Source organism: Acartia tonsa, chromosome 5 (assembly GCF_053477335.1).
Source record: "Acartia tonsa isolate MP-2025a chromosome 5, ASM5347733v1, whole genome shotgun sequence".
Lineage (NCBI taxonomy): Eukaryota > Metazoa > Arthropoda > Copepoda > Calanoida > Acartiidae > Acartia > Acartia tonsa.
In genome coordinates, this window is record NC_137264.1 from 8,123,437 (window position 1) to 8,148,922 (window position 25,486).

At 36.1% G+C, this 25,486-nt stretch overlaps 4 protein-coding genes across 6 annotated transcripts in view; 2 read left to right on the forward strand and 2 right to left on the reverse strand.

Annotated features, from left to right (window-relative positions):
* Window positions 1–25,486, reverse strand: part of ais (DExD-box helicase 52) — a 138,965-nt gene that overhangs the window by 90,318 nt on the left and 23,161 nt on the right. The window lies entirely within an intron of this gene.
* Window positions 1,247–4,266, reverse strand: LOC145318666 (uncharacterized). Of its 2 annotated transcripts, XM_080160104.1 has the most exons (4): window positions 3,841–4,266; window positions 2,063–3,404; window positions 1,676–1,840; window positions 1,247–1,386 (listed from the first exon to the last, which is right to left on the reverse strand). In XM_080160104.1, the coding sequence occupies exons 1-2, from the start codon at window positions 3,941–3,943 to the stop codon at window positions 2,467–2,469; spliced, it is 1,041 nt and encodes a 346-aa protein (XP_080016230.1). In that variant the 5' UTR covers window positions 3,944–4,266; the 3' UTR covers window positions 1,247–1,386; window positions 1,676–1,840; window positions 2,063–2,466. The 2 variants fall into 2 exon arrangements, with proteins under 2 accessions (XP_080016230.1, XP_080016229.1); XM_080160103.1 differs by having other exon boundaries at window positions 1,676–3,404.
* On the forward strand, window positions 7,030–10,295 carry LOC145318664 (uncharacterized). Its single transcript, XM_080160101.1, has 2 exons — window positions 7,030–7,721; window positions 8,115–10,295. The coding sequence occupies exons 1-2, from the start codon at window positions 7,382–7,384 to the stop codon at window positions 9,455–9,457; spliced, it is 1,683 nt and encodes a 560-aa protein (XP_080016227.1). The 5' UTR covers window positions 7,030–7,381; the 3' UTR covers window positions 9,458–10,295.
* Window positions 11,079–25,486, forward strand: part of LOC145318660 (uncharacterized) — a 40,803-nt gene continuing 26,395 nt past the window's right edge. The window contains exons 1-9 of the mRNA XM_080160093.1: window positions 11,079–11,133; window positions 11,575–11,713; window positions 12,338–12,397; window positions 12,792–13,136; window positions 13,981–14,053; window positions 14,260–14,511; window positions 19,748–19,805; window positions 20,283–20,463; window positions 21,277–21,439. Of these exons, the coding sequence (XP_080016219.1) occupies window positions 11,109–11,133; window positions 11,575–11,713; window positions 12,338–12,397; window positions 12,792–13,136; window positions 13,981–14,053; window positions 14,260–14,511; window positions 19,748–19,805; window positions 20,283–20,463; window positions 21,277–21,439 (1,296 nt within the window). The 5' untranslated portion in view covers window positions 11,079–11,108. The remainder of the gene's footprint in view (window positions 11,134–11,574; window positions 11,714–12,337; window positions 12,398–12,791; window positions 13,137–13,980; window positions 14,054–14,259; window positions 14,512–19,747; window positions 19,806–20,282; window positions 20,464–21,276; window positions 21,440–25,486) is intronic.

The following is a 25,486-nucleotide window of genomic DNA, read 5'->3' on the forward strand; positions in this document are numbered from 1 at the left end:
ACCCAGATAACAGAGAACGGTAGTAGGACCAACGCATTTTAAAATGTTGAGCTCCCACCCTGTGCATTCAAAAATAAACTTGATGAACTTTAAGCTGGCTGTCCCTTTTATCTTGGATAATGCGCAGTTGATAGAGTCATCCACGAAGGTCGAAATGTCGACACCTCGTGAATGACAATATCTCCTGATCGGTAAGATGAGGGAATTCATGATGAAAGTTGCTGGACCTAATAAAAATAATTCTAAAAATTGTTGTGACGAAAAAAGAATGAACCCATAAGGGTTTTTTTCGAAAAAATAAACTGTATAAAACCAAAGGAAAAACGGTAAACATTTTGCGTTTTGATTCGCCGAAATTCAGGGTTCTTAAGCCGCAAAAAGATATATGTGACAATAGATTTTGCAACATTTCATTATGCTCTTTAAGTATCCCCTCGTCGAAAAATATACAAAAAATGTAAAATATGTAAAGAATTCCTACCTGTTCCAAATGGCAGAGTTAAGCATTCATAAAATTCGCGGACACCAGAAGGATTTACAACTGCGAATCCAAATAAGCTGCGGAACTGGGGATGGATCCGTAAGTGGCAATACATACTCGTGATATCTAAAACTGACATCCAACAGCCAGGTGTAACTCTGGGTAAAACCGCGCCGATATCCTCCATCTTCATTTTAACTTTTCTCAAGCAATCGTTGAGTGTCCTGGACAAGTCGACACACTGGCGCAACTTAAGATTCCCTTCACCGTCGAGTTTTTGTGCGACGGTGATGGGGTTAACAAAGTAGGGTTTATGATTAACTTTTGCCACTATGCGATCTTTAATCCACTTATCAGTTTTCGTATATACAAACTGAATATTTTGTAAAGCGCTTAGGTTATTTCTAAGGTCAGTTGCCTCTGGCAACTTTGTCACTATGTCCGGCTTGTAACCGTTATGTAGTAAGTCTAAAACTGAATCGTTTGCCTGGAGGACTTTATCGTAAAACATGATTGCTCGAGGATCATGTATTCCCCCCGAGACAAGACCAAACCCCTTCGAGCTGAGTTCATTTATCTGGTTGTCGATAAAGTCAGCAAAATCCTGATCAGATATGTCACTTAAGGATTTTACTAAAGAGTCACTGAGAGTAATGTTTAATTTAGGATTAAAAGCGTCAGTATGAATTTCACCGTCGATATCAAAGTTCTTGCTGTCCTGGTCAAAGGTTGGGCTTTGGCTGTCTTTGGTCGTGTCTTGAAAGAAAATTTCTGACTTATCGAGCTCCTGGAACTTAGTGGGCGACTGCGGAGCAGAGGAAGCCGTAAGTGTCGGGCTCGATGCCTCGCCCTATTCTTTCTTTTTCGGGGCATTGCATTGGGAGGCTCTGTGTCCTTGCTTCTGGCTGAAAAATATAGGCCAACGATAAAATCAGAAATATTATTGTATGCCTAGTATGGAAACAAAACATGAGAATCAATACAGAACTTTCACTCAAAATTGCTTGTGAAGATAATTCTATAATGAAAACGCAATAAAGCGGCAAAAACAAAATATTTGTAAACAACGTAGATCAATAGAACGGCCAATGTGAAAAAAGTTTTTTTTTTTTTTTTTTGAAGGATAACTGCCAAAAACTAATATATATATTTCTTTCTATGGACTATAAAAAGAAATTATAAAACATTACTCACCAATTGTGGCATATGCCTGTAAAACGTTTTGCGGCTGGCCTCTGATTAGCCTCGCGTTCCCTCTCTCTCCTGCGCTTCTCACCCTCCTCGTGCTCCTTGCGGAGATTATTGAGTCGGGTGAGGCGCTCACCATGGAGGACCTCACGGTTATCGTTACAGGCGAATCTAAAATATGTATTTGTGACAATTGACTTATAGTTGAATATTGGAACTCATGGAAAGGGAAATTCCCATATTTGACACTGCAATGGCTATGCTATAAAAGATCTAGGAGCATGACCAGCAACTTCGCTTCCTTTCTATCGTTTAATGAAAAACAGCCGATATGCTGACTGCTCAGTATTTAAAAGAGATGTCGAGGCTCTTGTAGAAATAACAAAAACTTACTTGACTATAACTGAGGGGGAGTTTGTAAACGCCAAGCTTGAGTACAGAGACATGAATTTCAACAGTTCCACAGCCATTAATGCGAACTCCATAGCCCGATGGATGGAACCGTGTGCCTCTGGGGGTAAATGCGTGTTGTATAACTCTCTAACCGCGTCCTATTATAAAATAAGAAATTTTTTACCTATAGGTCTCATAAAAAATTGACTACTATGTGAAGGAAACGTTAAAATGTCCCGTGGAGTTTTAAATAAATTAGTAAAAACTGTGTGATTTTAAAAGGTTTATCAAAAAACAACTTGATCTTTTATATGCTGAAATAAATTTTGAAAAAAGTTATGTAAATTTTACCTCGACGTTGTTCTGTACCGACAATATGTCTAATCCAACTTTCTGCATGAGTTTTAAATAACTGGAGTCACGGCAGCTTTACCCAGCCTTGATTGTTGGATTACGGCATAATGTGCGAGACAGAACGACGGCGGCTTAGCTTTCGTGAGAATGCCCCCAATTAATCTCCTGCTAGGTAGCGCCACAATTGGCCATCCATCGGGGAATGGAGTGGCCTGAGCATAGTTCTGTGGTAAGGCCATTTGTGCGGCCGGTCTCTGGAGCTGCTGGCTTGAAACGGCAACGCCGCTGGTCGAGGGCTGGGGGGAGTTTGTGGCTTGTTGCCTGCTGCCAGCCTGGTTCCTGTTTTCTGCCAACATCCGGATGACATCAATGAGAACGTTGTTTGGAACTTGGTTTGGGTGTGTATCCGGTGCCTGTGGCCTGTCCGTCGCTGAACCTCTGCTTTGGGCTTGACTTCTTGGCGGGATAAAAGGCTGAGCCAAACTTGTGGGAACTCTAGCCGTCTCCTCAGATCTGTGCCGTGCGCGACCATTGGGAGCACTGCTCTGTGGCCTGGCTCCTGCAGCCCCAGGGAAACTCGGGGGTGCATGAATGCTGACATGGTGAAAGTTTTGAGAGGGTTGGGGAACGGGTCCAGAGCGGCCAAGTGGAACATGTTGAGGATGGGGTTGAGCTGTCCTGTACTGTTCCTGTTGCTGCCCATAACGCTCCCTTTCCTGTTGAATGTACGACGCTGGAGCTGGAATGAGGGGTGTAGAGGCTCTTGAAGGCCTAGGCCCGAAAGGGGCACCGTCGGCCACCATTGCCAACAACTCAGCTGGGTCTCTCTCATTTCCCACATTCATGCGGTCAGCCTCCGCTATTTCATCTATAAAAGGGGGCTGCTGTGACACATGTGGTGATATGTGCGGTGGAGCAGGGTGACTGTTGTGACTGCTGTCGCTGTCATCGTTGCTGGCCGAGTCCTGACCGTCGTCATTATCTCCCGCTAAAAATATAAAATTTGTTTGAGCAAAAAATAAACCTTTGAAGATCGCAATTTGATGCGAAAAATTTTCTAGTGGTAGGAAAAACATAACTAAAATGGTGCTAGGAAAACAAATATAAATCTAAAAAACAAAAAATGAAGAGGTCGGCAATTATACAATGTGTTGTCCCCTAAAAACGGTTGCAAAATGTACATGGGTTATGTGATTTTCTTTCAAATTAAATTTGTTATTGGTGTGCGTTGACTGAAAACCAACAGTAAATAAAAACTAGAAATATGCAATCAAATATCGTCACGTAAATTATACTCCTTAATTTATTCAGATTTCTTATTATTATCATTCCTGTTCTTTATTTTCTTTTGCAAATGTTTAGGCACTGCCGTAAATTCTAAAAGAATAACAATACTTCCGCGGCTAATTAATCACTATGCTTACCTGGAGAAACAGGCTCGAAACCGTTTTCCTCATCAAACACTGGGAGGTCTTGGACGATATCGCCAATATCGGGCAGCTGCACATCATCCTCAGCGTCAGCCATATTAAAGAAAACGGCAAAAATTAAAGCTTGTGAAAAGGAAAAATCTGAAAATATATAAATTCATTAAAAATCGAATGAAAGAAAATCTAAATTTGTGGAAAAATTCTTGCAAAAATAAAGAGAAGTAGCATTGTAAATCTATAAACTTAAAATTGGAAATTGGATAAAACCAAGCGTAGAAAAAGAACTAAAATGTGCGTGAAAATACGTATGGAAATCAAAGACTTGCGGCGAATGAAATATTAAATAAAAATTTTATTTTTCAAAAGATTTACAAAAGAAAAACTTCTCATTAATTATCAAAATGTTTTTATCGGCGGAAAAGATATAAGGAAAAGTTTATATAAAATACTTCGTGGAAATAAGAATGAAAAAAGAAGTTAAAAAGGGGATGGGAGGGTGGGTGAAAAAATATTATTAAGCTTAAAATCCATATCACAAGCGAAAAGTTTAAATAAATACGTTCAAACTCTTTTAGGTTTTCTTTCACTGTTATGTTTAGATGTTGCTCGTTCCGTGGTTAAAATAAGAATGATTGAATATACGGGCTTTCCTTTAGCCCCCTCTCTCCCTCGTGGTATACTATAATTGTACCGGTCCGACTAAATTCCGTCTACCGCAATTGTAAACTTGAACTTGGCCCGTACCGCCTTCATAGAGTGCTCCTCTATTATTCAAAATGGCCCCTGCCGTTATTCTTGCCTGCCGATGGGGCCCAATTTACAAATATTTCAAAATTAATCCGTAAGAGGTCCTCCCAGTTACGTCACGTCTCTCTACTGCCACCTAGCGGCTGTAGCTGACAACTATTAATTTTATAGGCATCCGTCTGCTAGCTACGAGCTTTCACACGTCTCTCTACTGCCACCTAGCGGCCGTAGCTGACAATTTAATTCTATATGCATTTGTCTGCTAGCTCTATGAGCTTTCTCTCTTATTAATATCAGGTCAGACAATTCCCAATGAATTTTAACAAAATTCACCCTAAGATCTCAAAAGCTGGTTGTTTATAATCGTCTGTACGCGAAATTCTAATCCTCCCCTGTCCACGTTTTCTTTCGACGCTCTGAGCCGCTTATTGAACTGCTCCTAGAGACACATTTAAGCAAATTTATAGAAAAATCCTACCATATTCCGCAACAAATATCAATTTTCTTTTCCATTTGAAAAATTCCAAATAAAACCTCACATTATTTCTTCATAGCTATATTTTTCAAAATTTGCTTTGGAATGTGTCCAACCTCGCGTTCAATAATTGTCTGAAGCACGTCGAAATAAAACGAGGAAAGGCTCGGAACGAATATCTGATCCTATTATAAACAACCTGCAAGTTTCGAGAATGGAAATTTTAAAATTTAAAGGAACAGAATAAGTTCTTTGCCTCTACTTATATCTTATTTCGAAAAATGAAAAAACTGTATTTATCTTGCCTCGAATACACGTATTCGTAAAATCTTATCGAACAAATTCTTATAATTGAACGTCTATTTCGTGCAATTTAATCGCTAATTTTATCGATTTTTTACGAAAAACGTGCCCTAATTGTGAATCTTTGATTTATCTGATTTACATTACCAAACTCAAAAACAAATAAACTTTAAAATATAATCACCATTCTCGAAACTTTTATAGAAAAGGGAAATTTTTTCACTTTTATTACATTTCATATGTGTTAAAAACTTGTTATCTAAACTTCGCTTGATTCCTTAGTATTAATATGAAAAAATATTATTAAGCTTAAAATCCATATCACAAGCGAAAAGTTTAAATAAATACGTTCAAACTCTTTTAGGTTTTCTTTCACTGTTATGTTTAGATGTTGCTCGTTCCGTGGTTAAAATAAGAATGATTGAATATACGGGCTTTCCTTTAGCCCCCTCTCTCCCTCGTGGTATACTATAATTGTACCGGTCCGACTAAATTCCGTCTACCGCAATTGTAAACTTGAACTTGGCCCGTACCGCCTTCATAGAGTGCTCCTCTATTATTCAAAATGGCCCCTGCCGTTATTCTTGCCTGCCGATGGGGCCCAATTTACAAATATTTCAAAATTAATCCGTAAGAGGTCCTCCCAGTTACGTCACGTCTCTCTACTGCCACCTAGCGGCTGTAGCTGACAACTATTAATTTTATAGGCATCCGTCTGCTAGCTACGAGCTTTCACACGTCTCTCTACTGCCACCTAGCGGCCGTAGCTGACAATTTAATTCTATATGCATTTGTCTGCTAGCTCTATGAGCTTTCTCTCTTATTAATATCAGGTCAGACAATTCCCAATGAATTTTAACAAAATTCACCCTAAGATCTCAAAAGCTGGTTGTTTATAATCGTCTGTACGCGAAATTCTAATCCTCCCCTGTCCACGTTTTCTTTCGACGCTCTGAGCCGCTTATTGAACTGCTCCTAGAGACACATTTAAGCAAATTTATAGAAAAATCCTACCATATTCCGCAACAAATATCAATCAAATTTCAAAAGAGAAACTGAAAAAATATTAAAAGAATGATGTTTTGTCATAAATTTACTAGCATCTAGGAAAAAAAAACAAAAAATATATTAAGATTATTAACAACCTAAAACCGTCCTGGGACCTTTATGAAGCTTCTCTAAAATGTAGAACTCAATCCGGATCAGTAACCACCGAAATCTGATTCTGCAGACAAAACATTTTACCACTTTTTTTTATAATAGGAAATTTATTCCTAGACCCATGTTTACATTATATACCTACTTAATTTGTGAAATTTTTATGTAGATTGAAAAAATTGAGGGGGATTTTTTTGTTTCTTTTTTTAAGGGGGATTGGGGATGTTCCACCCCCAGGAAAATTTCTTAAAACCACAACAGGCCGGACCAGTAGATATATTCCCTAAAGGGGAGAATCCAATCGGTTCAGTGGTTACCGAGATCTAAAGCTTTCAGACGGACAGACATCAAGCTACTTTGTATTACAGATAAATCGCGCGATTATCTAACCTTAATTGTTTATAGTATTAATAAGCAAAGTAGTTTTGAAATCATTCGAAATGGATTAGTTCCAAGGTTCGAGTCTCTACATATTCATCGTAGATACAGAATATGTTGTAAACTTTTATTCTTTATTTTAGAAGAAAATGCTAACAATGTTCATTTTTACAATTTCACTATTACACATAAAGTGATCGGAATGAGTAAACTGGAGAAATTTATTGAACACAAACACGAAAATCTTGATTAAGAAATTAAATAGTCAGACTAAATGGGTGCACATAGAACAAAAACATATTCTAGAAAACATAAAATTAAACAGGTGTATTTCTTAAAGATTCGTAAGCATATATCAGATATCAATCCTTGGTATAAAGAATGCTACCCCTAACTTAACACCCAACCAGAAGAAGGATATTGTGCGCAAAGTATCTGAGAGAAATTTTTCCATCAAAAAATTTTGCAAGAAATATGGAATATCGTCGCTTATCATCAGAGATTGGGTTAAAGAGGCAAACAAAAAAGATTGTTGCCCCAACCTTTACACCCCGACAGAAGGAGGGTATTGTGCGCAAAGTATCAGAAGAACATTATCCCATCAACCAACTTGGCAAGGAGTATGGAATATCACCGCATATCATCAGAGATTGGGTCAGAAAGGCAGGAAAATTACTTCCGACCAGGTATAGGAAGATTCTGCCCGCAAATAGAACAGTTCAAGCCTTGAATATTGCGACCGGTGTTGTTACTTCACAGGCGAGTGGGACAGCAGCCAGAAATTATGGGGAAACCAATGAGTCCAATAAAAAAGGTAATCATAATAGGAAAAGAAAAGAAAGGGAAAATAATGAAATAGGAGAAGAAAGGAGAAAAACTATGCAATCTATTTTCCCTAATGTTATGCTTTTTGTTATCTTAGATACTTTTTTCTGTTTAAAATTAGATTTCCTTTATTCCCTGTTATAACAATCTTATAATTTCCCATCGTAAAATAAGTTTAAATATTAAAAAAATTCTTAACGCTTCGCCGTAAGAAATTCAGCTTAGCTGGAAAAAACCTACACCCCTTTTATTAGCACAAACATTAAATTCAGGAAGTTTACCAGGAAACATTAAAGTAAAAGAAGGGATAATTATGGTTTTATTGGGATTAATATTCAGAAAATGTTACATGTCTTAAAATTAGTTATATTTTTTGTTTCAGATCTACCAAAACCCCAAATAAAAGTATCTGAAGCAGAAGATAGACCTCCCCCTCCTCCTTTTCTGAAAGTTATTAATTTAGAAAAGCTCATGACATCAAATAGTGCTGCAAATTTAAATACACAAGATAATGATAATACTGAGCTTAATAGTTCAATTGAAGAGATTGCTGATGATATCTGTACTCCACTTTCTAAAGTTTTAAGAAAAACAAAGAAAACGAATGATTATATTAAACCTGTTACTTCACCAATGATTCCTACTCAAACTTTTGATTGTCATTTGTGTCAAGAAACTTTTTCAGGTGTAGAAGACTTTATAATTCACCAACGATTCCACGACAATGAAAAGTCACCAAAGATTCATACTCAATCTTTTGTTTGTCATTTGTGTCAAGAAATTTTTTCATACGAAGGAGACCTTGTAATTCACCAACGACTCCATGACAATGAAAATCCATTTAAATGTGATGTTTGTAAAGCTACTTTTGCTTCAAAAGGACTGTATACTAGCCACAAAATTACACATTTGATGAATAAAACAGAGCTAGTATGTTCTTTATGCCCCCTTAGATTTGTTGATGAAAAGAGCTTAAAAATGCATGCCAAAGAAGAACATAATAAATGTAGATTTTGTAAAAGAAACTTTGATACTCCGTATGCTTTGTTAATGCATTTATCGAGACATGATTATTGTTTTTTATGCAATAAAATTTTCAAAAACTTAGTATCTCATAACCAGAAAAAACATGTAGATACCAATTTATCACAGATACCAATATGGCAACAGCAAGAAATATTAAAAAGGTATTTTAATAAAGTATTAATCATTGAACCAAAGAGTAAAGGAAAAGATTCCAAAGAATCTGAGCCGAAGCCAGGGAAGGAACCAGCGAAAATCTGCCTAAAATGTAATTCTGAATTAGATGAAAGGCATATATGTATGAATGAAGCTAATTTAAGATGTTTTAAATGTGATGTCAAGTTCCATAACAAATCTGCATTTATTTTGCATAAAAGAAAACATTTTTATCTTTATAAAAGAAAATTTTGCAATAACTGTAAAAAATATATGCGCAAGGATGGATTAATTAATCACAAATGCTCTAAGGTTACCAAAGAAACTAATACAAAATCAACAACAACCACTGAAAATAATGAACAATCAGATGATATTGATGATCCCCAAAAAGAATCAAATGACCAATCAAATGTGAGTGATGATTTGGACAATATTATATTATTATCACCAGAATATGTAAAAATGATGATGGAATGTAAAGGATTTGTTCCACCCCCAACTCCCATGTTTTTTGACACTAGTGATATATACTACAACACATAACCCGCGACCATGCCGCATCCGCTCGAAATATGAAACAACTCTCTTATTAGAAATATGTTTTCTTGTATTAAATTTTTGTTGAATCAATTTCATAGGATCATTGCTTGTATATTACTACCATGCATATAAACAAGTTTTAACATTATCAATACCTTTCTGCATTTAAAAGACTTTTTCACGTCTGCATTCTAGAATTTGAGTCCCAATTATAGGTATTTTTCATCATAAATTGGTACATTTAAGCCAAAAATTATTCTTACCATTCATTCATCACATTCCTGCAAAAGATACCAAACTAATAATTTATTTACTTATTATTAAACTGAATGTCTTTATTTGATTTTCGTAATTTTTTGCAATCACATTTACTCTTAGATTATTTACAACGCGACATTTTTGTAATTGTTTAAATTATTTATATTTAAATTTATAATACTCCATTGTATTTATGGATTAAACTGTTTTTAACCTATTTTTTTATCATTTATAAAAAATATACTATGACACTAGTAGAATCAGACTGCAGAGCCCAAATTTGAATTAAGTCCCCAATAAACTTTTTTGGGGGGATTTAAAAATTAATTTTATATGTTGCTGTGATCATTTTGACCGAAGCAAAAGCTTTTTTTTACTTCGGGTAATATTGTGGCTTACAGAACATTTTTATATAATTCACTTTATATTGATACAATAAAAAAACATTACTCTGTTCATTGGAAATAATTTTTTTTTCCAAAACAATTAATTTCATTGAAAAATCTAACATTTACAATAAAACAAATAATTCTGAAATCTAACCAATAAGAAGCCTTGTTTTATATAATTCTTTACAATTCAAAAAAAGAATGTTTTCACAAAGTGACTTATTTCCAATGTAGTTAAATATTTTTTATTTAGTAAAATGAAAAGAATGAAAACCGTACACATAAAAGATACATACTTTTTAAAATTATTTTAAAAGATAAGTTTGAATAATCTTATTTTATAACACATTTGTATAGGTGACAAAAATAAATTTGTTGTATTGCATAAACATTTGTTGTCATTTAACCCTTTACAGCCATTTTTTATGTTTTTAAAATAAGTGAGAGAACACAAACATGTTAATGTTAATTCGTTGATATATTATGAAGAATTAACTTTTTAGTGAATTTTTATAGTAAAATCATAAGGCCTAATTTTACTCTATACCAGAATACAATATTTATGAAGCAAAACACTCTAAAACCTACGAATTTTACCCAAATAAAAAAAAGACCTTTTGCTCGGATCAAAATGATCACGGCAACAGTAAAAATTAATATTTAAATCCCCCCAAAAAAGTTTATTGGGGACTTAATTCAAATTTAGGCTCTGCAGTCTCATTCTACTGGTGTCATAGTATAATTTTTATATACGTTTTAAAAATAGGTTAAAAACAGTTTAAGAAAACGAAAGTATTACTCACTTTTTGATCATATTCTTTGTTATTTGTCGTTCAATCAATCCACTTACAATTTTTATTTAATGTCCCTAAAACTTTGTTAAGTTCTTCCTCATAGTTGATCTGTTGTATTTTACACTGTATTTAATATTTAATAATCTATTTTAATTCACACTAATTATCATTTTGTATTGTTTCAGTAAAAAAAATGCATAGTTCATATTTTTTATGACCAATTTTAGGAAAATGGAAGGTAAATATAACTTTTGATTTAAAGTTATTTTTCTTAACATATTTAGTTGTAAAATTATTGATTGAACAAAAAGTAAATATTTTATAAAAGTTCACAAAAAGGACAGGTATTAAAGCAGTCTTATGATTGCAATTTGAATGTAAAGTGGAGAAGTGGTTTGGTCAGATTTGTGTAAACAATAGGGATAGACTCAAGGAGGTAGGGACAGAGAGGGAGAGGATATTGGGCTGTTAATTATATTAGTCTCCAAAGTGTTATAAAAACATTTTCTTACTCGTTGGCTTAATATCTTTGGGGACTTTTATTAAATTTTAATTGGTTGGTTCATTAAGTTGGGTGTCCTTACGTTTCAACCACTAATTTTTGTATCACCATTGGGAATCTACATCAATTTATTAGCCTTTGTCTTATCCTTTTAGATCCCTGATTATTACTTTTTAGTGATGGTAGAGGAAGAGTTGGACAAGCCAGGCCTTGAGACAGCAGGACCACCCAAACCATTGGCCATTAGTGGCAATACAAGACAACAGTTTGATGGGTGGAAGGATCAAGTCTGCGCCTATCTTTACAATCAGGCACAGTTCATGCTAATTCTTTTCCTTGTTTAATGAATAGGAATTGTAACGCGTCCTTAGGTTTTATTCCGCAGGCGTGAGATTATACTAAACAGAATAATCATTTATCAAATTGTATTATAGAAAGCTTTCAGGCTGTTATTAAAATGAAAATTTATAGAATTAAAATCAGTTTTATTAGCCCCGAGGAGAGGATAGCCCGGACTAACAAAACTGTCATTAATTTTATGTTTTTTTTTATTTTAATATTCGTGGAAAACTGTTTATGTCTAGGCCCAAATAGGCAGATTTTACTTTTATTATAGAAAAGAAACGTTCAACTGTTGTTTTGTTATCTAATGGTTATATGGGTGTATTTTTTCTAAAGACTCTAACCTTGAGGGGTTACCCAGTAAGTACCCAATAAAACCTAAATCAATCTAACCTGTAAAGTATTAGACAAACTAAAACCTACCCCTTCTCCCTTTTTTCAGTTTATTTCAAAAATAAGAAGGGGTTGTCAGTGCTTAACAAGATACATGGTGCGAAAGCACCTATTTATTACTTTGTCCTTAAAGCTTCATAAGTAAACATAAACGATATGCCTGTACTAAAAAAATTATTATGAATGCAAATGATTTACAGGAAAGCTCTGATCTATTTCTGCCTGGTGGATTATATTCAACATGGCTGCCCATAGCAGAATCTAAAGGAAAATAGATTTTCTATTGTTTGTTTGTATTTTTATTTTTTTATCATGGAAAGAAAAGGAAATAGCTGGTTTCGTCGTATTTTCACAGTTGCTTTTCTCCTATTTTTAGCCTTTGCGGGGAGCTCTAACCCTGCGTGTCAATCATTAACATTTAACTAAACTAAAATAACTCAAAAGCTATTGTGAAAATACAACGAAACCCACTGCTGTAACCAGCAACTGAAATAATTCGAAAAAAATAGTTGGAAAGATTTCGTGATTCATAGGGAGCAAAGAATTGTATTAAAGACGATTTTTTGATCTGCCCCCCATTATTATTTTAAATTTATTTCGCTGATTGGCTATACCTTATTCCTGCATTCAAGGCAAATTAAAATCTATTAATTTCTAACAGGAAAAACTCGAATACCTACCATTCACCCTGACGATCCGGAAAATTTAACAAACAAAACTGACAATGATATTCATACTGAAACTGACATGGCAAATAACTCTACTACAACTGACAACCTTATTGTAAAAAGAAATGCTCAACTGACCTCCTTCCTGAAAAGTATTTGTGACCTGACGAGTAGCCTGGTTCATAATGCAGTCACAACTTGCAGTACAAGTTTTGATATGATTATTGACATTTTGCTGGATTTTCATGGATTAAAACGAAAACCAAGCATTTTTGATGTTAGTGATGTTCAATACTCTGGAAAGGAAGATTTTAATACCTTTTATGTTAAATTCAGGCAAGGATTGGTGGATAAGTAAATTAGCCTAAAATCGTGTAGAAAATCACTTCAAAATTTAAGAAAAGATCCAAGTAAATTTTCACCGTAGCATTTAATGAAGTGTTCAATGGCTTTCAGTTTGGTTAGTTATACTTAAAACATGATTTTTTAAAACCAAAATAGGTTATTAAATTCTTTTCATTTATGTAAAAAAGATTTTATTACCCATATCGTTTTAAAGGCGAAGGTTTTCTATAATTAGGGTCGGTCTTTCCGTAACGGTTAGCTCTTTTAGTTAATTTAGACATTTAAGAATTGTAAAACTTTGCTTGATGATTCCTATAACTGTCAAGTACAATTTAGAATTTGTAGGATCTCTATCAAGAGACTTATTCATTTATATTCTGCTTATTCAGTTCTGACACTCTAAAGGTTTTAATGTTCGTTTGTGGTTTCAGAACTTCGCTTATATAGATGTTGGTATCCTTGTTCTTTTCATATTTATTCCTTAAGCATTTGGCTAGCATTACAGAGAAATGTTTTTTTTATAAAGTCCTTGTTGTGAAATAAAAAATTAAGAAAGCAATATAGAAAAATTACGTATTTACTTACAGGGAGGGGACTTTGAGCTGTTTATGACACTAGTTCCAAAGTTTTATAATAACGTTTCTTATTCGTTGGCTCAGCATCTTTGGGGTCTTTAAATGAATTTGATTGGATGTCCAAACGTTTCAACTACTAATTGCATTCTAAAGAGGGGATAATTTTGTGCATCATCATTGGGGATCTACATCAATTTATCAGCCATTGTATTATCCCTTTATATCCCTGATTTACTTATCCTTCAATCTGATGCATATAGATCTGTGGTATGCAACAATTTAAGAAAGCAAGGAGACAATATTGATTTCTACAGTACAGATAGAGAACTAAACAGGGAGGGAGAGGACATTGGACTCTTAATTACACTAGTACCCAAAGTTTATTAATCATGTTTTCTTATTAAAAATTCTGGGGACTTTTGAATAGGTAGCTAATTCATAATGTTGAGTGTCCAAATTTTTCAACCTACAGAAGGGGCAAATTCATTTATCATCAATGGGTATATACATCAATTTATTGTCCATTTTCTTATCCCTTAAGATCTCTGGAGCTAAGTATGGATGAGATATTATCCCCAACCTTCGAAGAAATTATTGTTTTGTGGTGCCTTGAAAAGATTGACACCCGCCTGCCAAGACAAGTTAAGAAGGCTTTTGGTGAACGTGTCGTAGGAAATGTTACCCTTAAAGATTTGCAAAAAGAAATATTTCAATATCTACCAGTTCTTGTCGAGAAGAACAACAAAATTTCTAAAGAAGAAGAAAATTTTATTCCTGACATTGATTTTGAGGCAAGTCAATGGATTTGGGAATATGATAATTGGTGATAAATTAATATTTTCCCGAATTATATTTGGCATTTAAGGAGGATGTGCTTAAGGACCATTTGGGCAGGGGGGGGGGGGGGGTTTACTCGAGAACCCTTAGAGCTAGAGGGAGCTAATTTTGGATTTAAGCTTCTATAGGCCAAAGTTACTTTTAAAATTATCGTCGACCCCCCAATTTTTTTTATTGCATTTCTCGCCGAATTAGGCAATTTGGAATCATTTGAGACCATGTTATTTTTTTCAAAAATTTTTCGCCTTACAAGCAACCCTGCGGGGGGGACTTTTTTCAAATTCTCGTTCATGAAGGTATATCTTAAATACAGTATGCTACTCTCTTAGTTTTAGAGATAATTGGATGAAATCTTTTTGATTGTGTCACTAAGGGGGGGGGGGGGGAGTTTGTACAGTTGCAACCCTGCGGGGGGGACTTAGTCATTTTTTTCAAATTCTCGTTTATGAAGGTATATCTTAAATACAGTATGCTACTCTCTTAGTTTTAAAGATAATTGGATGAAATCTTTTTGATTGTGTCACTAATTACTCCAAGTTTTGGTATCTTTAAAAAAAACGGCGGCGGGACCGCCGCTCCCGCCGTCCGCCGCCGTTTTCCGCCGCCACCAAAAAATAAATTTTTTATTGCATTTCTCGCCGAATTAGGAATCATTTGAGACCATGTTATTTTTTCAAAAATTTTTCCCCTAACAAGCAACCCTGCGGGGGGGACTTAGTCATTTTTTTCAAATTCTCGTTCATGAAGGTATATCTTAAATACAGTATGCTACTCTCTTAGTTTTAGAGATAATTGGATGAAATCTTTTTGATTGTGTCACTAAGGGGGGGGGGGAAGTTTGTACAGTACAGTTATAGGAAATGAAATTCAGTATAAAAGTTTGGGAGGGCCGTGTGGGCTTGTTTTTATAGTTATCAACCTAATTCTTTTTGTAGGCTCTCCTATATGACTGGATGTACACATAAAACTTTGAAAATTGAATTTCCGCACTTTCCTTCTGGGGGCTTGTGGAGCACAAAAACCCCCCAAATGCTAAAAATATGAGTTCTGAGCTTATTTTTAAAGATATCAACCTGATTTTTTTTAAATAATACTTTTTTAACATAACTGAATCAACGAACCATTACAGATTTCATTTTGGGACTTTCCTTCTAGGAGCTTGTGGAGCAAAAGACCCCCAAAAACTAAAAATATGCATTCTGACCTTATTTGTAAAGATATCAACCTGATATTTTTGAAATGATACTTTTTTAATATAACTGAATCAACGAACCATTACAGATTTCATTTTGGGACTTTCCTTCTTAGGGCTTGTGGAGCACAAAAACCCCCCAAACACTAAAAGTATGAGTTCTGAGCTTATTTTTTAAGATACCAACCTGATTTGTTTAAAATAATACTTTTTTAACATAACTGAATCAACGAACCATTATAGATTTCATTTTGGGACTTTCCTTCTAGGGGCTTGTGGAGCAAAAGACTCCCAAAAACACTAAAAATATGAGTTCTGATCTTATTTTTAAAGATATCAACCTGATTTTTTTTATGGAAACTTTTTTAACTTAACCAAACTAAGGAACCATTACAGATTTAATTTTAGGACTTTCCTTCTAAGGGCTTGTGAAGCAAAAGACCCCCAAAAACACTAAAAATATGAGTTCTGAGCTTATTTTTAAAGATATCAACCTGATTTTTAAAGGAATCTTTTTGAACATAAACCAAACTAGAGAACCATTACAGATTTCATTTTGGGACTCTCCTTCTAGGGGCTTTTGGAGCAAAAGAACCACAAAACACTAAAAATAGTTCTGAGCTTAATTTTAAAGTCATCAACCTGATTTTTTAAAAATAATACTTCTTTAACATAACCAAACTAAGAAACCATTACAGATTTCATTTTCAGACTTTCCTTCTAGGGTCTACAGGAGCAAAAGACCCCTAAAACACTAAAAATGGGACTTTCCTTCTAGGGGCTTCTGGAGCAAAAGAACCACAAAACACTAAAATTATTAGTTCTGACCTTATTTTTAAAGATATCAACCTGATTTCTTTTAAGAACACTTTTTTAACATAACCAAAGTTGGTAACTTTTATAGATTTCATTTAGGGACTATCCTTCTAGAAGCTAGTGGGGCAAAAGACCCCCAAAAAGTATTATTTTAAAAAAATCAGGTTAATATATTTAAAAATAAGCTCAAAACTCATACTTTTAGTGTTTTGGGGGGTCTTTTGCTCCACAAATCACAAGAATGAAAGTCCCAAAATGTAATGGTTCGTTGATTCGGTTATGTTAAAAAAGTATTATTTTAAAAAATCAGGTTGATATCTTTAAAAATAAGCTCATAACTCATATTTTTAGTGTTTTCTGGGGTCTTTTGCTCCACTAGACCCTAAAAGGAAAGTAAAAAATGAAATCTGTAATGGTTCCTTAATTCAGTTATGTTAGGAAAGTTTTCTTTAAAAAAAATCAGGTTGACATCTTTAAAATAAGCTCAGAACTCATATTTTTAGTGGTTTTGGGATCTTTTGCTCCACAAGCCCCTAGAAGGAAAGTCCCAAAATTAAATCTGTAATGGTTTGTTGATTCGGTTATGTTAAAAAAGTATTATTAAAAAAATCAGGTTGATATCTTTAAAAATAAGCTTAGAACTCTTATTTTTAGTGTTTTGGGGGTCTTTTACTCCACAAGCCCCTAGAAGGAAAGTCCCAAATGAAATCTGTAATGGTTTGTTGATTAGGTTATGTTAAAAAAGTATTATTTTAAAAATCAGGTTGACATATTTTAAAATAAGCTTAGAACTCATATTTTTAGTGTTTGGGGGGTTTTTGTGCTCCACAAACCCCAAGAAGGAAAGTCCCAAAATGAAATCTGTAATGGTTCGTTGATTCAGTTATGTTAAAAAAGTATTATTTTAAAAGAATCAGGTTGATATCTTTAAAAATAAGCTCAGAACTCATATTTTTAGCGTTTGAGGGGTTTTTGTGCTCCACAAGCCCCAAGAAGGAAAGTGCCGAAATTCAATTTTCAAAGTTTTATGTGTACATCCAGTCATATAAGAGACTTTACAAAAAGAATTAGGTTGATAACTATAAAAACAAGCACACACGGCCCTCCCAAACTTTTACACTGAATTTCATTTCCTATAACTGTACAAACTTCCCCCCCCCCTTACTTCAAGTTTGGGTATCTTTAAAAAAAAAAAAAACGGCGGCGGGACCGCCGCTCCCGCCGTCCGCCACCAAAAAAATTTTTTTTATTGCATTTCTTGCCGAATTGGGCAATTAGGAATCATTTGAGACCATGTTATTTTTTTCAAAACGGAAAACGGCGGCGGACGGCGGGAGCGGCGGTCCCGCCGCCGTTTTTTTTTTAAAGATACCAAAACTTGGGGTAATAAGTGACACAATCAAAAAGATTTCATCCAATTATCTCTAAAACTAAGGGAGTAGCATACTGTATTTAAGATATACCTTTATAAACGAGAATTTGAAAAAAATGTCCCCCCCGCAGGGTTGGTTGTAAGGGGAAAAATTTTTGAAAAAAAAAACATGAACTCAAATGATTCCAAATTGCCTAATTCGGCGAGAAATATAATAAAAAAAATTTTTTGGAGGCGGCGGGAGCGGCGGTCCCGCCGCCGTTTTTTTTAAAGATACCAATAGTTGGGGTAATTAGTGACCCAGCCCAAAAGATTTCATCCAATTATCTCTAAAACTAAGAGAGTAGCATACTGTATTTAAGATATACCTTCATAAACGAGAATTTGAAAAAAATGTCCCCCCCGCAGGGTTGCTTGTTAGGGGAAAATTTTTTGAAAAAATAACATGGTCTCAAATGATTCCAAATTGCCTAATTCGGCGAGAAATGCAATAAAAATTTCTTTTTTGGTGGCGGCGGAAAACGGCGGCGGACGGCGGGAGCGGCGGTCCCGCCGCCGTTTTTTTTTAAAGATACCAAAACTTGGGGTAATTAGTGACACAATCAAAAAGATTTCATCCAACTATCTTTAAAACTAAGAGAGTAGCATACTGTATTTAAGATATACCTTCATAAACGAGAATTTGAAAAAAATGACTAAGTCCCCCCGCAGGGTTGCTTGTAAGGCGAAAAATTTTTGAAAAAAATAACATGGTCTCAAATGATTCCAAATTGCCTAATTCGGCGAGAAATGCAATAAAAAAAATTTTGGGGGGTCGACGATAATTTTAAAAGTAACTTTGGCCCCATAGAAGCTTAAATCCAAAATTAGCTCCCTCTAGCTCTAAGGGTTCTCGAGTAAACCCCCCCTCCTGCCCAAATGGTCCTTAAGCACATCCTCCTTTTTTGTGGTGGTTTAATATTTTTAGAAATGGGTGGGGGGGGGGGGTAGTCTATATGATTGTCATTGTCCATTCTATTTGATCAACGATTCAAATATACATAAACTAGCGGAAACGCTACTAAAAGGCCTCTAGGGGCACTAAAGGAGGGATGTAAAAATTCGCCCACCCCACTCCCTAAATTTAAATTTCAAGAGAAAAAGTAACAAAATTTGGGGGGTTGTCATTTTTTCTTGAGGCGATATTGTTGGGATGGTGAAATAGTTAAAAACATTCTCAGGATCTATGAGAAGCTACATTGTAAAGGAGAACGGTTTAGCGGTCACAGACAGACACACACTCACAGAGACGTCCTGTTACTTTTATAAAAGTTTAAATGTAAAGGATAATTATTAAATAATTTTACATATTTTGAAATCAAGTATTATTACTGTGTATTTCTTGCTTTTCGTATTTCATCCTTAATCTTATTTTAGACTTAGATACATCTATAATACAAAGTAGAACGATGTCTGTCTGTCCGTCTGTCCGTCTGTCTGTCTGTCCCTTAAGATCTCGGTAACCACTGAACCGATCGGATTCTACTCTTCAGGGTATATACCTATTGGTCCTGTGGTGGTTTTAAGCTATTTTCTTGGGGGGTGGGACACCCCAAACCCCCCAAAAACAAAAAATCCCCCCCCCCCATTTTTTTTTTTTTTTTTTTTGCTTGGTCCTTTAACGAATTTCGCCTTAATTTTTTTTATCACCTCTTGGGGCAAAGCCCCTAGAGGCTAGGGGCGAAGCCGCTAGTTATTTAAATAAAGTATTGTCCTTCAAATCATTTATTGGCTAAATTAATAGATCTTAATACCTATACTTTGTTATTAGGTAAATACAGAGATTAAAGAGGAATTTGTTCTTCAGCCTGATGAAATTCTTGAATCAAAGGAACATTTGACTTATTAATGAATATTAAATAAAAATTACATTCCTAATTGATATTTTAATTTTTTAGTTTTAAAAAGAACTTAATGAAAAGGCAGATTGCCAAGTTAAAACACAGTTTAAAAAATGATTTAATTAGAAAAATAATTTTAAGGCAATGATTGATGGAAAACAAAATATTTTTTTGCTATATCATGCACGTGATTGAGATAAAGTAGGGGGGGGAAGGGAAATTTGGCTATTTATTACACTAGTCCACAAAGTTTAATAGGTAATAAAGTTTTCTGTTGGCTTAACAACTTTAAGGTATTTTATTGAATTTTGATTGGTTGGTTCATTAAGTTAAGTATCTTAATGTTTCAACCACTAATTGTAATCTACAGAATGGGTAATTTTGTATATTATCATTGGAGATTTATATTTAATTATCGGCCATTGTCTTATCCTTTTAGATTCCTGTGTGAAAAGTCAAATGTACAGGAAAAGGCTGACATTGATGACCTAGATGACGAGGATTTTGTCCCTGAAGATGGATTAGTTGATGAAAATGGAGAGGATGGTGCTATTAATAATGGAGAAAGTGGAACATTTCATTGTGATGTATGTAATAAATCTTTTACAACTTCCCTGAAATTTTACTATCATAAGAGAAACCATAGGTATCATTTGTTAAACTTTTGTTGTTGATTCTTTAGGTAATGTTTGATTACAACAGAATTCAATTATACCTTTATATTATACCGGCGGCTACTCCCCTAGAGGCCTCTTAAGTTAATCCCCCCAACATTCAATTGTAGTTTAGAAAAGAAAAAGTTAAAGAAAATTTTGGGGGCTCATTTTTTTTCTAGAGGATATTTCTCTTGGGAGGGTGTTGTACCCTTCCAAAATCGTTATAAACTTTCTCAGGAACCATAAGAAGCTAAAAGAGAACCATAACGGTTCAGTGGTCAGTGAAATCCTTTGGTACACACACACACAGACAGAGATCCTTTTACTTTATTATAAGGATTATCAACAAGTAGATAAGTGGATAAATAATAAAAAAAAATATTATAGTATACACTATACACAATATTGTCTGATTAGGTAATCGGTTCATAGTAATTTGCTGCCTAATTATCCTTATACTAAAGTAACAGGATGTTTGTCTGTTTGTTTGTCTGTGTGTCTGTACCGAAGGATCTCGCTAACCGCTGAACCGATCGGGTTCTCCTTAACATGGTAGATTCAGAAAGGTCCCGGGAAGGTTTTTAACTATTTTGGGGGAGGGTACCACCACCCTCCCAAGAGAAATAATAAAACATCTAAATTTTTCTTTACGTTCTCAATTTTAAACAGATAGTTCAACGCATATTTAAAGTGCCACTAGAGGCCTCTAGGGACGTAGCCGCTAGTTTTTAAATGAATCATAACTAATAAATTCCTATGACCAAAAACTGGTTTTAAACCGACAAAATTATTTAATGTTTTAGGCCAAAGAAATTGGAGCCATCCAAATGTGAGAAATGTAACAAAAGTTTCAATACCAAGAGTCAACTTATCCAGCACAGAAGTAAATTTCACAAAGTTGAACAAAAGTGTCAAATCTGTGAAGAAATTTTCATCAATAAAATTAAGTTTTATCAACATATTAAGGCAAGGATAAAAAGTGATGAATAAAATAATTAGTGTTTGAGAAGGTTATAAATAGGGCTATAAGAAAGGTCATACCGTTATATAAGTAAAAAAATGTTGAAACTTACATACCTAGGTATATGTACCTAGAACAAGGTAGGAAGGGGACATCGGGCTGGATGCTATGTTGGTCATGTCTACGCCGTGCATCCACCTCTACTACAGCAGCAACACCATCAGCAGCAGCAGCAGAGCCAAGAACCAACGCACACAATCTCCCACCCTTCAAGAGAGATCATCAACATCAAAACCGGTTTTTCACTAAATCCGACAATGAGGCACATTCCTCAGCTAAACAGAGTTTTTAATTTGGTTGACAAAGAATAGGACAACACCAGCATGTCTTATTCGGCTCCTATTAATCAGAGCTGGCATTGAACAAAACCCAGGTCCTACTTGGTTCTGCTCACTATGCAACAAACAACTTTCACCAGTTTCTGTCGAATGTTCCATCTGCTTAAAATGGCTCCATGTCAAATGCTCCGGCCTTAAATCATCAAATGAACGGAGAAAATACAAGACCTGGACTGGACCATGCTGCACAGGATTCACCCACACCAAATCCTCACCCCCTCCCCCTAAACTTTCACCCCCAAAATCTTCACCCCCAAAATCTTCACCCCCAAAATTTTCACCCCCTAAAAGATCTCAAAAACCCCCAAATAGGCGGAATCCCCCCCGCCCCCCTTCTTCCCCCCCCAACCCCCGCCCCAACATACTCCCCAACAGAGGATACAACACTCAAGTATTGCAATGGAATATAAATGGCATCCAGAATAAACTCGATGAACTTCTTCACCATATGGAGAATAGCAAGATCCTCATCGCTGCAATACAAGAAACGAAGCTTACACGTCTTTCAAAAGAGAGGAAAACACCCAACTACACATTTGTTAGACAAGATCGTGGTAGAGACAAAGGAGGAGGGCTAGCTTTCTTAATTCACAAAGAAGTTAGTTTTAACCTTGAGAAAACACCTGCGAGACTTGCCCAAGACCCACACTTGGAATCTATGACCATCTCCATACCAAGCAAGGACTCACCACTCTACATTAGAAATGTGTACATTCCTCCACAAAGTAGCTGCGCAAGCGGCTACGCCCCCCCTCTCAACGACCTTTTCACAGGCCTTGGTGACTCCTACTATATTCTTGGAGATATGAATGCCCATAACATTATTTGGCATTCTGACGCCACCAACGACACTAGAGGGGAAGAACTGGCTGACGCTGTATCCAATCAAGACGCTGCCATCATAAATCTTGATATGCCCACCAGAGTCACCAGTACAGCATCAACTGCTCCTGATGTAAGCATAGCTTCTTCTAATCTTATTCCTGTTACAAATTGGAAAGTCGAGAACAAGATGAGCTCCGACCACCAGCCCATCACTATAAGTCTGACAGCTGAACTTACTAAATCTAACTCCAAACACCAAACCTTCATAAATTTCTCCAAAGCTGACTGGCCTAAATTCACCTCCTTCACTGAAAGCATTTTCTCTAAAGCAAGACCAGTCAGAGATGTCCACAAAGCTGAAAAATTCTTCCGCAAAACCCTCCAAAAAGCTTCCAAAAAATACATTCCTGCAGGCAGAATCCCTCAGACATTTAATGCCCTACCTACAGAAGCTGCTAGACTTATAAACCAGCGTGATGAAATCAAGAAAGCTAATCCAGCTGACAACAGATTGTCTGATTTAAACAAACAAATCAACAAGACAATAAACGAACACCGTAAAAAGAAATGGATTGAACACCTTTCCACTTGTCAGCCCGGTTCCAAGAAACTCTGGACGACCATCAAGAGTCTTGGCAACCAGCCTCAACAACCCAGCAACCAAGGTATTAGCTTCAACAATAAAATCTATTCCCACGCTAAGAAGATTGCTGACCAATTTAACAGGCAATATACACCAGAATCCAAGAAGAAACCTAACCAAGCTCTGCGACGAACTTTAAGATCCCTGAAAAAGAAATCTAAACATCAACAGATTATCTTCACTCCAGAGCAGACGTTAGCAGCAATCAAGAAGGCCAAGAATTCTAAAGCTCTTGGCCCGGATGATCTTTCACCTGTCACCTTAAAACATCTTGGACCGAATGCCATCAATTTTCTTACCGAGATTTTTAACAAATGCATGAAAGATTCAATCATCCCAAGCATCTGGAAAACGGCCAAGATCATTCCTCTACTGAAACCTGGCAAACAATCCAACCTCGGACCGAGCTACAGACCAGTATCACTACTGTCTCCAGCCATCAAGATCCTTGAAGCTCTGCTCCTCCCATATGTCACGGAGGCCGTCCAACTTGCCGACCACCAACATGGTTTCAGGAAAGGAAGATCCACATGTACTGCTCTATATTCCATCATAGACCACGTACATAAAGGACTAAACAGGAAGAAACCATCACATAGAACCGTGTCAGTTGCCATAGACCTGTCCAGGGCATTTGACACAGTTGACCACCAGCTCCTTCTTGATGATATAAACCAGCTCCATCTCAACGACTACATCAAGAGGTTTCTATGTGCATATCTCAGAGGCAGGCAGACCTATGTTGTGTTTAGAAACTCTAGATGCAAATATAGGAAGGTAAAACAGGGTGTACCGCAAGGTGGCGTCCTGTCTCCAGTCCTGTTTAATCTCTACATGGCCTCCATGCCGCAACCTCCAGGGGACATAAAACTTGTCTCCTACGCAGATGACAGCAACATACTTAATTCTGGCCCGGTAATTGAACCAATTGTCAAAGAGCTCAACTCTTATCTTAATGTCCTGGACACCTGGTTCAAGAGCCGCAACTTGTTTATCTCTCCATCCAAGTCCTCAGCCACAGTTTTTACAACCTTCTCCAATGAAGTTAGTATGGAACTAGGAGTTGAAATTGCTGGAGAGAAAGTTCCAACAGTGAAGAAACCAAAAATCCTTGGGATCACTTTCGATGGCCTCCTCTCCTTCAGAGAACACACCAAGAACCTTAAATCCAACATACAGTCACGAAACAACATCCTCAAAGCCCTGACTGGTACATCTTGGGGGAAGGAGAAGGAAGTCATTGTCAACACTTACAAGGCAACAGGACAATCCCTACTCAACTACTGTTGCCCAATCTGGACACCTGCCCTTAGTAAAACCTCCTGGGAAGACCTCCAGACAGCACAGAATACTGCTCTCAGAGTAGCCACAGGCTGTCACATGATGTCAGACACTGACCACCTTCACTCAGAAACTAAGGTAATGCAGGTGCGCCAACATTGTGAAATGTTGAGCAAACAGTTTCTACTTGCAACGCAGAAATCGGGACACCCGAACAAGGTGGACCTAAATTCTCCCCCACCACCCAGGCAGATGAAACAAACCTTAAAGTCAAAATTTGGCAAGGAAGTCAAGAATATTTCTAGACCTAACCTGCCAGAGGCTGACTACAAGTCCAGGCTGAAAGTCATTCACACTAAATCCGTGAAGGACCTAATCAGCAGCACCACCAACAAGGTCTTAAATGCCCGCCCACCAGAGATCAGTAAAACTGAACGCGACCTCCCCAGAGCCACCAGATCAACTCTGGCACAACTGAGATCTGGATACAGTACTTATCTTAATAGTTACAAGGCCCGCATAGATAAGACTGGTTCCACAGTGGATAAATGCCCCAACTGTGACAGTTCCCACACAACATCACATTTATTCAACTGTCGACAAAACCCAACCAGCCTCACATCCAAGGATTTGTGGAAAAACCCGGTGAAAACTGCCAGATTTCTGAATCTGGCAACAGATGTTGATGATCACGGATAGAAGGGTCAGGGCTAAAAGAAGAAGACATCGGGCTGTTTATCATACTAGTTCCCAAAGTTTTATAGTAACTTATTTGTTAGCTTAACAACTTCGGCGACTTTTATGAATTTTGATTGGTTGGTTCATTTAGTAGAGTGTCCAAACAGTTCAACCACTAATTGTAATCTACAGAAAGAGTAATTTGTGTATCATCATTGGGGATGTAC

Coding starts and splice junctions, on each gene's coding strand:
- LOC145318666 (XM_080160104.1), bottom strand. CDS start 3,943: ATGGCTGACGCTGAGGATGATGTGCAGCTGCCCGATATTGGCGATATC. Junction 3,405..3,840: donor TTTCGAGCCTGTTTCTCCAG/GTAAGCATAGTG, acceptor TTATATTTTTAG/CGGGAGATAATGACGACGGT.
- LOC145318664 (XM_080160101.1), top strand. CDS start 7,382: ATGGAATATCGTCGCTTATCATCAGAGATTGGGTTAAAGAGGCAAACA. Junction 7,722..8,114: donor CAATGAGTCCAATAAAAAAG/GTAATCATAATA, acceptor TTTTTGTTTCAG/ATCTACCAAAACCCCAAATA.